Consider the following 12,306-nt stretch of genomic DNA (forward strand, 5'->3'; position numbering starts at 1 on the left):
AGCCTTTGAAATTATTCCTTGTTTCAGCATATTAATAAGACCGTAACTACTCCAATATTTATAATTGGGCACCAGTGATTACTCTAAAGGACAGGGACGTGTTTTCCTTAAAAGCCACTAATGTAGCCCCAGCTGGAGAGTGTGCAACTTTTATCAACTGTACTAACAACTGTTTTATGCTTTCAGCAGGCGTGTAGATGAGTTGCAACCCCACCACTAATACATCTTATGCCTTTGGTTATGTCAGATTGCCGGCAGGATGGCTTCTAATATGTGGGAGGACTGGTTTTCCTATGTTCAGCAAACAGTGCTGGGGGACCATGCTCTCTAGAAAGACTGACGGTGTTTATCTCAGAAGCCTCACTCCACCCGGTCTCGATGGGAACTCTCCCTTGCACCTGATTGTGACAGTGATTTGCACCCTTTTTGCCCCACTGAATATATATCTTTGACTATATTTGTAATGCTAGTCATGGTAACTTCTTTGAATTCAGAAATAAGTAGATTAGCCTGCGCTATAGTAAAGGCTTTGAATGCCACCTCTCAAGCGATTAGTGCCATCAGTCAAGAACTAGGACAAGTTAGAGAAGAGGTATTAGAAAATCGCACAGCTATAGACTACCTCCTTTTAAGACATAATCGCAGATGTGAAGAATTTAAAGGACTCTGCTTCAACCTCACTGATAATTCACAGCTCATAGAGCATAAAGTAAAGCAAGTAAATGAAGTAGTGTCCAAGATAAAATGAAGAGAGGGATTCTTTGGTAGTGATTTGTGTAAACTAACCTCCTGACTGCCCAGTATTACTGGTCTTAGAGAGGCATTTATTTTCATTCTTTTTGGTATAACTTATTGTTGCATACAATATGCTCCCTTAAGTGTATTCCTAAACTCCCGAGACTTTCTAATGCTAAGATACATGCTCAACAGCAAAATGATTATTTCCATATGAAACTAATCTCATAGAAATAAGATAAAGACTAACAGTGGGGAATGATGGGGAACTCAAGAGGTCCTGGTAATTAATGCATGTAGAAGGCTATTGTTCCAGGAGCTGAAATGTATGACTGGACCTACCCTGACTTCTGGAGACCCACATGCAATTCGACCTTCATGCCCCAGGAGGACTACAAGTGACCAAGATGGTATCTCAGCCATTGTGCTCCAGGAAGAGAACGTTGGCTGCCCAGGATGCAGATCTAGAATCACCAGTCAGCAGATGAAGGGATGCTCAGAAAATCTCCAGACTGCAGCTGTTATCTGATTAACCTTTTCCTCTGAATTCCAGACCCATTACCTACTTTCTCCTGAATTCCAAACCCTTTACCTACACTTTTCTTCCCCTTATAAAAGATCGGCTTGAGATGAGATGGAAGGTGGTCTTTTAGAGTACATAACCCACCATCTTCTCAGGTCACCAGCCATCTGAATAAAGCGCCCATAAAGAATCAATCTTTGTCTTTACTTATTGTTTCTAGTAGTGACAGACAGCAGGAATGCCGACTTTTCCAGTTTCACAAGGAGGCATCTATAGGAATAGCTTGGTCATAGTAATTTTTTGATAATAGATAAAAGTCTAAACAACTTAAATGTCTACTAATAGGAAATGGATGAATGGATGTTGATACAACAAAGAATTATATTGCAGTTTAAAGTGAATGAATTAGAGCTGTAAGTATAAACATAGACGGGCTTCATCAATATTGAGGAAAGAAAGCAAGATACAGAAAAATACTCCTTGGATCATTGCAAGTCTTTATTAACTTCCAACATTCTGAAAAAGTTGATTTTGACAATTTCCCAGGGTTCTTGTTGCTTTTATGGGGGAGTGGATTTTCTCTCACTCTGCCATTCTGGAAGTTGAGGTCACACTTATCATTTTTATGTTGTATTATAAAACATATGCATGACAAGTGTATGGCATCCAGTTTTGACTAGAATTCAATATACAAAATCTTTTCCTTACAATGTTGTATATCTGAAAATCAAAAGAATTCTCCACAGACCAGCTTCTGGCTTCAAATACGTCAAGCTTGTTTCTCCTGCACTCCTTACATGAACCTCCAGTGTTGGGCACTGTAGAGCATATTGTGATCAGATCTCTGGCCCTGCATATTTTCATTGCAGCACAGAGTTGGCACAGTGGGCACAGAAACTATTGCTGGAAGTTGTATGTACATCAGAAAGGCTAAAAATAAACTACATGTAAGCAACTATGATCTACAAAAATATATCCTACTCAACCCCAACAAAATGTATCCCCAACTTAATTTTCCCTTAGTTCCCCCAAATATCCATGTCCACTCCAATACCACCTGACAGTAGAAGAGGGGTGATAGAGGCAAAATCAGAGCCAAATGAGACAACAAACTCAACTGATTGTGGTTAAAATATTTACTTTTGTAAATTTTACAAAACTAATGACCCTGTCAACACATTGTTAGAACCAAGCCTTGAAAGAAGCCTGTTAAAGTTAGAGATCCTGAATTTTAAGTTAACCTTATTCTATCTCCCTCTCCCTCTCCTGCTCCTGCTCCCTCTCTCTCTTACCATGTGGTCTCTTCCCCAATCTCTCTCTGGGTTTATGTTTTATTTTTTCACTCTGAAGTCTCAGAAGACTGCCTTTCTCTGCTTATCTACGCACATTGTCCAAAAATAGCTACCTGAGCCCCTTGTACATATTCCCTGTAGAGCTGCCACATGCCAGCTCACCAACATCCATCTGTCCAGTGTCCAGAATAAATATGATGCTCTTCACCCCAGTTTATTAATTGGCTTTCTTTGGTTCAGGTGTTCAACCTTGATCCAGTCAGCTGAAACCAAGTATAATAAAGTCCCGTAGAACAAGTGCAGCTTTAGGACCCCATCCTCTAAGTGAATAGAAGATTGAATAATTCATGGAAAATGGAAATGGGCTGATTTGACACCCCAAAAGCCAGTATACCACAGCAAAGCTGATTAGGTTCAAGCAATAGGTACAGCAAGTCTTCTCCAAAAACTTAATAAACAAATGTATTTGGGATTTTCTCCAAGAAGGATGTGTTATTTTCCAAAGTTGTATTCTCAGGGATCCTATTCTGGGGGAGTTGAGGGGTTGTTGGTTCATAGCGCTAATATTCTGAGGAATGCATTTTGGGAAATGCTGGATTCAATAATAATAGTTGTTATTAACTCGATGATACTGTTTGTCTTCTGCTGTCACCAAGCTAAGCGTTTTTGTAATCTTTATACCAGTTCCATGCGGTAGGTTCTATTTTGACAGATAAGGAGCCTGAGGCATAAGGACGTTAAGCGATTTGGCCAAAGTTGAACAACTAGAGAGTGGGGGTGTTGACTTTGTACCCAGGCAAAGCTGCAGGCTTAACCTGTGTGAAATTCCACCTCCCTGGGCTCGTTAAGCTCTGAATCCTATGGCTCTTCCATGACCCTTGGGGTTCTATATTTTGTAACAAGTGAAAGGACTGTTCCAACATCAAGTAGAAAGGATGCCCTTCTTTCCTTCGACTTGTTACAAAATAACACTTCATCTCATCGCCTCCATTTCTGCCTCTGAATCAAATCTGCAGCGTCGCTCAGAGCATTAGAGTTAGAAGACCGGTTTCCAGTTCCGTTCGATTAAAACTGCTTCAATGTGCTTTTTATTCGTCCGTGTCCTCGATCATTTAATAAAATGAACACATTGTTCCTCGTTTCTAATTCCACAGGAATAAATGTCTCCTATCGTCAGGGTCCACCCGAAAACCTGACACTATTGACTAGTTAAAATTAAAGACTATCTGGGAACCTCTAGATGAAAGGGGGGGGGGGGGTACAGCGGCATCTCTTATTCTTTGTAAAAAAAATATAATAAAAATGGAGGCTTATCTGCCACTTGCTCTTTGTTATACTATATTGCCTGTCCTCATCAAGAGAGAGCATAATGGTTCAATAGTGTAAATTATTTTACATTAAACATGTCTCTATATTCCTATATAGACCTGCGCAGAAAATTAAGGGGATACGTAGAAAGTTCTCAGAATGCGAAATTTCAAATAGTCCTGCATCTTGCCGCACACTAAAAAGAATAAATTACTCCAGTTCCGGAAAGCGCTGACCCGGCGCTGTGACAGTCTCGCGTGGCCGCGGGCCGCGTGGGGAAGCCTAACCGAGCGCGTCGCGACCGCGCACCGGACCTTGGTTTCGAGCACTGAGCGCACAAACCACCCTGAGCAGTCGGCATCCCGCACCGAGGAGACACCCGCGGGGCTGCGTGTTCTTGCGTGATGAATCCCGAGCAAATAAGTCTTGAGTTCCGTGTAATAAGCCTTTGACTTGCAGCGCGGGATCTGTACTGAGCGCCTCCCGCGTGCCAATCTCGGACGATGCAGGGACGACCACGCCAACCCTGTCGCTATGGAGATGACACTAATGGGAGGTACTTGTCACGTGCTCAACCGCCTAATTATGCCAAAAAAAAAAAAATCATCTCGCCACGTAGTCTAAATTTGTAAAACTCTGTCTCGGACCCAGGGAAGGGGACGCGCCACCCAGGTCCCGCTGGAAGTCAAAGCTCTTCCGGCTCCAGGCGGGGACCAAGGCAACCGCGGCGCCCGCGCGTTGCGTCGCTTCGAGCGGCGCGCGACTGTGACGCAAGGCTCCGCGCCCCGCCCCCTTCGTAGCGTCCCCGCCCCCTCCGGCGCAGTGCGCAGGCTCGTCCGCCCGGCTCCGGTTCTCCAGAAGCTGCAGCCGAGCCCGCGACGCTGCCTCCGCGCGAGCTTCTGAGGGGACCTCCGGGCCTGGTTCCTCTGCGGTGGCCGCGCCTCCGCCGCCGGTACGCCCGGGAGTAGGGCGCTGCAGCCGCAGACCCCGCCGCGGTGTTTGGTAAACAGAAGCCCCAGCGTGCCCGGTGCGGGCAACCCCTCGCCCGGCCCGGCGAGCCCCGGGCGTGAACCGAGCTGACGGAGGATGGCAACCTCCGTGGTGGAGAAAAGCTGCAAGAAGAAGACCGAGAAGAAACTTGCTGCTCGAGAAGAAGCTAAATTGCTGGCGGGCTTCATGGGTGTCATGAATAACATGCGCAAACAGGTACCTCCTGTGTGGGAGTGGCGGGCAGCAGGGGGGAGGTGTCCGGGATCCGGGACCCGGGACCCTTGCTCCCTGGGGCTCAAATTCGCGCCCTGTGGATCCAGACCCTCTTCTTCCTCCGTCCTCGCCCTTCCTCCCGTTTTCGCGCGCAGGCAAAGCTGCCGTTAGTAGAGGGTCGCTTTAAACTGGTGTCGAGCCGAAGTGCCTCCTCGTGTGCCGACGCTGGGACTCGCAGGTCGGGCTCGCGGGAGACGCCGCGGGCCGGCGTCGGCGTCGGGTACCGGTTGTATAAGAGCCCTGCCCTAGTTACCGCTTTGTGAGGCGAGGATCGCTCCATGGGCGAGCCAGTGTAAGTAAGGTGTCGGGAGATCTTGTGCGAAGAAGCGCGTTGGCACAGCCCAACCAGGAGCCCCCAAAGCGGGGAGAAGCGTTGCTTGCCCTGAAATCAGCTCCTCTCCAGTAAGGATCCCCGCCCCCTTCTGTGGGACCCGGGTGGAGCTAGTTGCGTTACCCTCCGGTCCGTGTTAATTCAGAGCAGAGACCGCCGTCGATAAATGCAGTGCTGTTTTTAAAGGGCACTGTGCGCCTCTGCTGTGATGACGAGCTCTTTGTTCTGTCTGGGGTGTGTGGCGCATGAATGAAAGTCTTCACTCCGTCTCGAAAGGTGGGTTATGAAAAGAACCGAATTTAATACTCCAGGGAAGGTAGGTTAGAGAGGTTTTATTTTATTTTATTTGAATTCCATAACATCTCCTACCAATAACGTATCAGAAAAGGTCACTTGGTTACGTTTCGATTCTGTAAACTTTGTTTCTAGAAAATCCAGTCTAGGGAGATTTGTGGGAATGTTTCCATTTTGTGACACTGGTCCTGTTTTTTTCAAGAGGACAAAAGCAGGTCGTATGAGTAGCTGCGAAACCTAGTTTGCTTATCTAGTGGTTCTGATGGGAATGTGGATGATAGTAGAGGAATTTAAGATCTTTGTGAAGATGTTCACTTTGGCTTCTTTAGGGGAATTCTGACTGATGGGATCTTGTCTTTGTTCATCAGCTCCTGGCATGGATGGTGCATGAATGCAGTAAATACCTGTGGGAATGTCTTTTAAATCTTTTCTGGCCTTTGTGCTGAATTAGCTGGGAATGTCTGAATGCAATATTTTATGTAACTTTTATGTATCTATTTTTATGTATACATTCATGTTGCTTTCATGTAAACCTTTTTATATATGCAGCACCACTGACAGAATCTGCCTGTAAATGGTAGTTGGATACAGTGCACCAGTGCTCAAATTTGTTTCCAACAACCTCTCCCCTTCCCCAAATAATGTGTTTTCATCCGTGGACTACAGCATTGTAAAGCAATGCCTCATTTCTTGCTTAGGCAAGGTGCAACTGGGTTGCAGCATCAAATGTTTACTTGAGGAGGAGGGGATTGCCTGAGATTGTATAATTTAGCTCTTTAGGTTTAAAAATGAATTTATATCCATTTCTTAGATTTAGCTTTAGACTATGTTAACATCTGTTTATTTACTGTCAAAATAGAAATACAGTTACTGAAAAATCAGGATCCTGTACTGAGTAGGAAGGGAAAATGGATGCTGGGTGGTATCTCTTCCACAATGGTTAACTGACCTTAATCTGCTGGATCCTCCTTTTGTCAGTGGCTTTACATGTAAGTCCAACAGTTCTCCAAAAGTATTTTTACCAACTTAATGGAATTCTGCATCTTTTTAAGATGTGTAGGTTCGCTTTGCAGTTGATTTACGTTATACTTGTATTGTTCTGTTTAACATCATAACACAGAAAAGATTCATGAAGAATGACTGATGAGGGCAGTTGATGGGAATTGGCAGAAGTAGAAGCTGGTCTCAGCCAGAGAAGGAATGGTTGAGTGAGGACCCATTTTATAAGTGTTCTTGTTCTTTTGTGAATATTTTTGTGTTATGACTATTTTTGCTTCCCCTTATGACCTGAGTACTTTGGGGATCAGGATGACGAGTACCTAAATGACAAGGGTTCCTCTATGTACGCCCAGAAACATTTCTACAAGAATTTGAGAACACTGAAATTAGGAAACCTGAATTCCAATCCCTGGGCTACCATTAATTAGTTTTGTGATTTTTATGTAATTTAGGTCATTTCATCTCTCTATAACATAGTAACCAATCCTATACATAGTGGTGAAAGGGGAGTTCTGCAGAACCACAGCCTCAGCTTTTTTTTTTTTTTTTCCTCAGCTTCTGATGGAGCCTTTTCCTCCATCACCCTTTCAGTCATTTCCAGCCTTTCATTTTTAAGTACATTTTCCAATGAAGTAGAGGATTCACATAAAAGGATACAAACCATAAACATGCAGCTCTGAATTCTTACAAAGTGACCACACCACCACCATCCAGAAATAGAACATGACTAATACACCAGAGGTCCCTCTTTAGTCACTATCCCCCAAAGATAACCATTATTCTTCTATCACCAGAGATTTTTTTAAACTTTTTTTTAACTTACAAATGGAATCATACAGTAAATATTCGTGTCTTGGTTTCTTAAAGGGTAGTATGTTTGTGAGATAAATCTATGTTGTTGTGTATAGCTCTAGTCCATCCTCATTGTATGTAGTATTCCATTGTATAGAAACACTACAATTTATCCATGCTATCATTATGGACATCTGGGTCATTTCCAGTTTGAGACTATTAAGAATATTTGAACATTTTTGTACATTTTGTACATGTCTTTTGATGTGCACATGTGTGCATTTCTTTTGGGAAATACCTAAGAGTGGACTTGTTGAGTTATAGGTTATGCTGTGTAAAGCTTTATAGATACTGTCATAGTTTCCAACGTTTTGCCAGTTTACATTTCTGCCAGCTGTCAATACTTAGTATTCTCAGTCTTTATAATGTTAGCAATTCTATTGGGTGTATAGTGGCATCTTAATTAGGTTGCACACCTTTTCATTTATTTTCCTAACTTTTTGTCTATATTAATTTTATTACCTGATGCACTAGTGAGGGGCTCTACAAAGCAGGGCTGGGTCACAGTTGCTACTACACATATCCAGTTGTTTCTATTGTGTTAATGAAGTCTGGAAGTCCCTTAACATTGAGGGATATGTTTTGAGACCTAAGTATCACTATGGTTTCCTCATGTTAAATGAATTAAAGCATAACTGGAATTTAAGAGCTTCTGTTAAAGCCCTGTTGAAAGTTATATGAGAGAACCACAAGGCTGATTTGAGCATTAGATGCTTGGCAGTCACCTGGGCTCACTAACTAAAAGGGCCCAACTTCTGTACATGCACCTCTCTGAGACTGGAAGTTACTATATATTGTTATTCTTTAGGGTCTCTTGTGAAACTTCTTGAGCACTTACTCTCTACCAGCCATTCTGCAAAGTGTTTTACATGCTTTGTCATATTTTATTCTCACAACAACTGCTACTGACGACTCCCATCATCCACACCTTCCCATTCTTAACTCTGTTCTCTTTTCATCTGTCCAGCCTAGGAGATACTCATTCATATTCTCTGCCCCCCTTTCTCTCCAATGCCTAAAGCTTTCTTGATTCTCTGTACTTTTTTCACATCCATCTCGCAAAAGGCATTGATGACTATTTACCTTCTTTGTCCAAGGCTTCCAAGCAGAGCTAGAGAATGTCCCACTGCTGGGCTGTGGGTACTGGTGAGCAACCCTACCTTCCTTTTACTTTACTTTCTTTCTCTAGCTTGACTTCTTTCTCTGTATCCTCACTTGCAGTAGATCATTCCTCCTTTGTCATCACAAATAAATAGAAGTCATTAGTCTGCAACTATCTGACTTTTAACTTTCCACCACAAAATCTGTGAACCTGTTTTGATACTTTTTCTCTTTTTATTCTGCTACACTGGAGAAGCTGCCTCTTTTCCATCCAAGGCCAGTACTTTTACCTGGGCTTTGACTCGCTCAATACTAGCATGGTCATAAAAGTCACACTGTTGGTTATGCCATCTCTTTTGAGCATCTTGAACTTCTCTGCTGGATTCTCACCGTCAGCATTTAGGCATGTTTTAACCTCTGCATCTTTTTTTAAATATTTTTTTATTATTATTGATTTTTAGAGAGAGAAGGAGAGAAAGAGAAAGAGAGAGAGAGAGAAACATCAACGGTGAGAGTCATTGATCAGCTGCCTCCTGCACGCCCTCTACTGGAGATGGAGCCCGCAACCCAGGCATGTGCCCTGACCCAGAATTGAACCAGTGATCTCTCAGCGCATGGGTAGACACTCAACCACTGAGCCACACTGGCCAGGCTCTGCAGCTTTTAAACCAACCATATCTAACTCCAAGTTCAAGATCACTTAGTGAAATTCACTTCTTCTATAATCATTTCAAGATCCTAAAGGCTAAGTAATAATAGATTTTATTGTTTGATTCTGGATGGGAAAAAAGAAAGAAAACTAGTTAAAAGTTATATAAATATAAGAACAAGGGTGGAAATGAAAGTAGAAACCACATTTGTTGTTTAATATTATTTATTCATTAATATTTTTATTATTTATTGTTGTATCTATGACTTCTTTCACTGCCTATTCCTATTCTTTGTCTTTAGCCAACTCTCAAGGTTCTTATCTGATGGGGTGACCTAATCTTTTAGTTCTAAGTATCTTAAGCCTTTAGTCTTGCCTGTATATATGGCTACTTCAGGCTTTTATTAACATTTACCACTAGATTTGGCAGTACCAGTGTTGAGTATGGGATTTGATTTTTATGCTACTTAAAAGCTGATTAATTGGCCTGTTGCTGTTTAATGGATGTTGGCAGAAGACATGAGACCCCTGTGTCAGAGACAACAGACTTGGTTACTCACAGCACAGCATCAAGAGCGTCAGCATGTGTGTCTCAGTTCCCCTTGCCCTACAAGTGCTGTGAGGACAACATGGTGAGCCCCAGGCGGGTGTACACTGAGCTTAAGAAATCTGTGATTTTTATAGCAAGCAATAAGCAACCTGCTCTTTATCCTAGAGAGGAGGCATTGTCGCATCCCTGACGGTCACTCGCTGCCAAAACAACCCAGAGAAGCGGCAGCCCAGGTAATAAGTGGCAGGGCCTTGCACTCTTGTTATGTCCAGGAAGATATGTAGGAACTCATGGAGTACTGTGTCTCCTGACAACACAAGGTACCCAGATGGATCCCCTGAGTTCCAGCCGTCTTCTGCCCCGTGGATGACCAGAGTCAGGCACCTAGCCAAACAGAATAACTTTTGTTCTTTTCACCCGGTGGCACAAGGAGGCCACAATCTTAACTTGCAGTTCTGTGAAAATACTGTTACATCATTTGGTTGAATCATTCTTTTTTAGGACTCCCAAATCTCTAAACTTGCAGGGTCCACCTCCAGAAAGACATTACTGAGATCAAAACCAAATTTTTTTCTAAGTGAATCATTAAGTGTAATAGTGACGGTAACGTCTTCCATCCCTTGGTTGCCAGGCTAGTTCTGGCTACAGAGAAACCATTCTGTCTATATAAATTATATGAAATCAGATCATTTGAGAATGGATTCTGCTGCTTAAAGAAAATAGTTTGGCCCTGACCGGTAGCTCAGTCGGTTGGAGCATCGTCCTGAACACCAAAAAGGTTGCAGGTTCAATTCCCCGGCAGGCCACCTACCGGGAGGCAACTGATCCATGTTTCCCTCCCTCCCTCCCTCCCTCCCTCCCTCCCTCCCTCCCTCCCTCCCTCCCTCCCTCCCTCCCTCCCTCCCCCCTCCCCCCCTCCTTCCCTCCCTTTCTCAGATCAATAAAACATATCCTTGGGTTAGGATTAAAAAAAAGAAAAAAGTTTGAAAACCACTGATAAAGCTTTTCTCTGAGAGTGTACTCTGTGTGTGTGTGTGAGAGAGAGATCGAGATCCTAATCTAATTAAGTTAGACTTAAGACATTGCTGTTTTATTAATGATGAGGTTACTCTATTGAGACCCACATATCTCTACTTAAGCAGGACCATAAGGCGTGTCTTATGGTAGACTCTATAAACTGGATTTGGGCCCAGCCATCTTTTTTTTTTCCCCTTGCAGGACATAAAAATATGCAGATTCCAAAATTTAGATTATTGGTGGCAGAGGTGGATAGAAAGGCCTATATATGGGCTTCTCAAACAAAGCCCAGTTTTCCAACTGTATTTTATTAGAGAAGCACTGCATATGGGAGATTACCAAGTCCTTGCCCATCCGTCAGTAGTATGTTCTCTTGTGTCTCATTTGGACATTGATCCTTACATAAACTCCCTGCATTGGCAGAATTCAGACACTAAAGTCCCACCCCACTCCCAATAGAAGTTAGCTGGACCAAGTAGCTGTAAGTTCTTATGTCCAAGTTTACTTGTCTTTTAGGTTTTCAGTTTTCTTCCTGGCACAGGGAGTGCTTTGTTCTGTCTTCAGTGATGATGAGGCATTCTCTATCAATAACTGTTCTTTTGTGTATCCTCTGAAGACTAGTTTAGGAGGCTGTTTAATTTTTTACTCCAGAAAGCTTTGAAGTGTATAGGCATTGATTAAGTTAACTCCAGACTGGAGTTTACTCCATTTCCCATTGCAAATTTTTCTCAAGATATCATTCATTCATAGTATTCCAGATTGTCTGCAGTGAACCACATGACAGCTTAAAGTACTTCATCTAATTCCATACTAGAAACATAAAATCCCCCAAATTTGACTCTTACGAGCCCTCTTATTAAATTCCCACATCTGTGGTCTCCCTGTAAATTAAAATGAAAACAACTGAATTGCAAATATCTGCTCTCCCTGCTTTCTTATGCTGCTCAGTCTTAGCAATACAGCATTTGCCTAAGTGTTTGTGTAGTCAGGATAGCTTCAGCAGCTGCAGCGTGGGCTGTCTTCCTTTGGAATAGATTTAGTTTAATACCTCCAAAGCTGAATTTCTCCAATTTCAAGGTAGTTGGTGCCACATGTTTTTTTGCATGTCAAAGGAACCCTAGAACTCTTAAGATTAGCACAGCATCATCTTCACCTTTACAAACCTGAAGAGATTCATGCAAATCTCCCATCTCTGTAATAAATAGTGCAGATGTTGATACATTATTATACAATCCTAACCCACATTATTGTTCCCAGCCAAAAACAGAACAGAAACTTCAGTTTCTGAAGGAACAGAGGGTTTTCAAAAACATAAAATCTTGGCTTTTGGTGTCGAGGGGTTGCCAGTCTACGGGCTGTCTGTAATTGATAGACTCTAAGACTAAACTCAGC

General features: G+C 42.8%; 1 protein-coding gene across 5 annotated transcripts in view; it reads left to right on the forward strand.

The window, feature by feature from the left end:
• Positions 1 to 4,695: 4,695 nt before the first annotated feature.
• Positions 4,696 to 12,306, forward strand: part of KLHL7 (kelch like family member 7) — a 47,216-nt gene continuing 39,605 nt past the window's right edge. Inside the window, exons 1-2 of one of the 5 annotated variants that reach the window (XM_081147290.1) lie at positions 5,680 to 5,728; positions 6,606 to 6,735. Coding sequence is in view for 2 of the 5 variants with exons in the window: in XM_081147285.1 (XP_081003411.1) it covers positions 4,945 to 5,064 (120 nt within the window). In the remaining 3 variants the exon portion in view is untranslated. Of the gene's footprint in view, positions 5,065 to 5,600; positions 5,729 to 6,605; positions 6,736 to 12,306 lie in introns of those variants that run through there. The other 4 variants (XM_081147288.1, XM_081147285.1, XM_081147286.1 and 1 more) reach the window with 4 other exon arrangements.

This window comes from Miniopterus schreibersii (genome assembly GCF_964146895.1).
Source record: "Miniopterus schreibersii genome assembly, chromosome: 9".
In the NCBI taxonomy this organism is placed as follows: domain Eukaryota; kingdom Metazoa; phylum Chordata; class Mammalia; order Chiroptera; family Miniopteridae; genus Miniopterus; species Miniopterus schreibersii.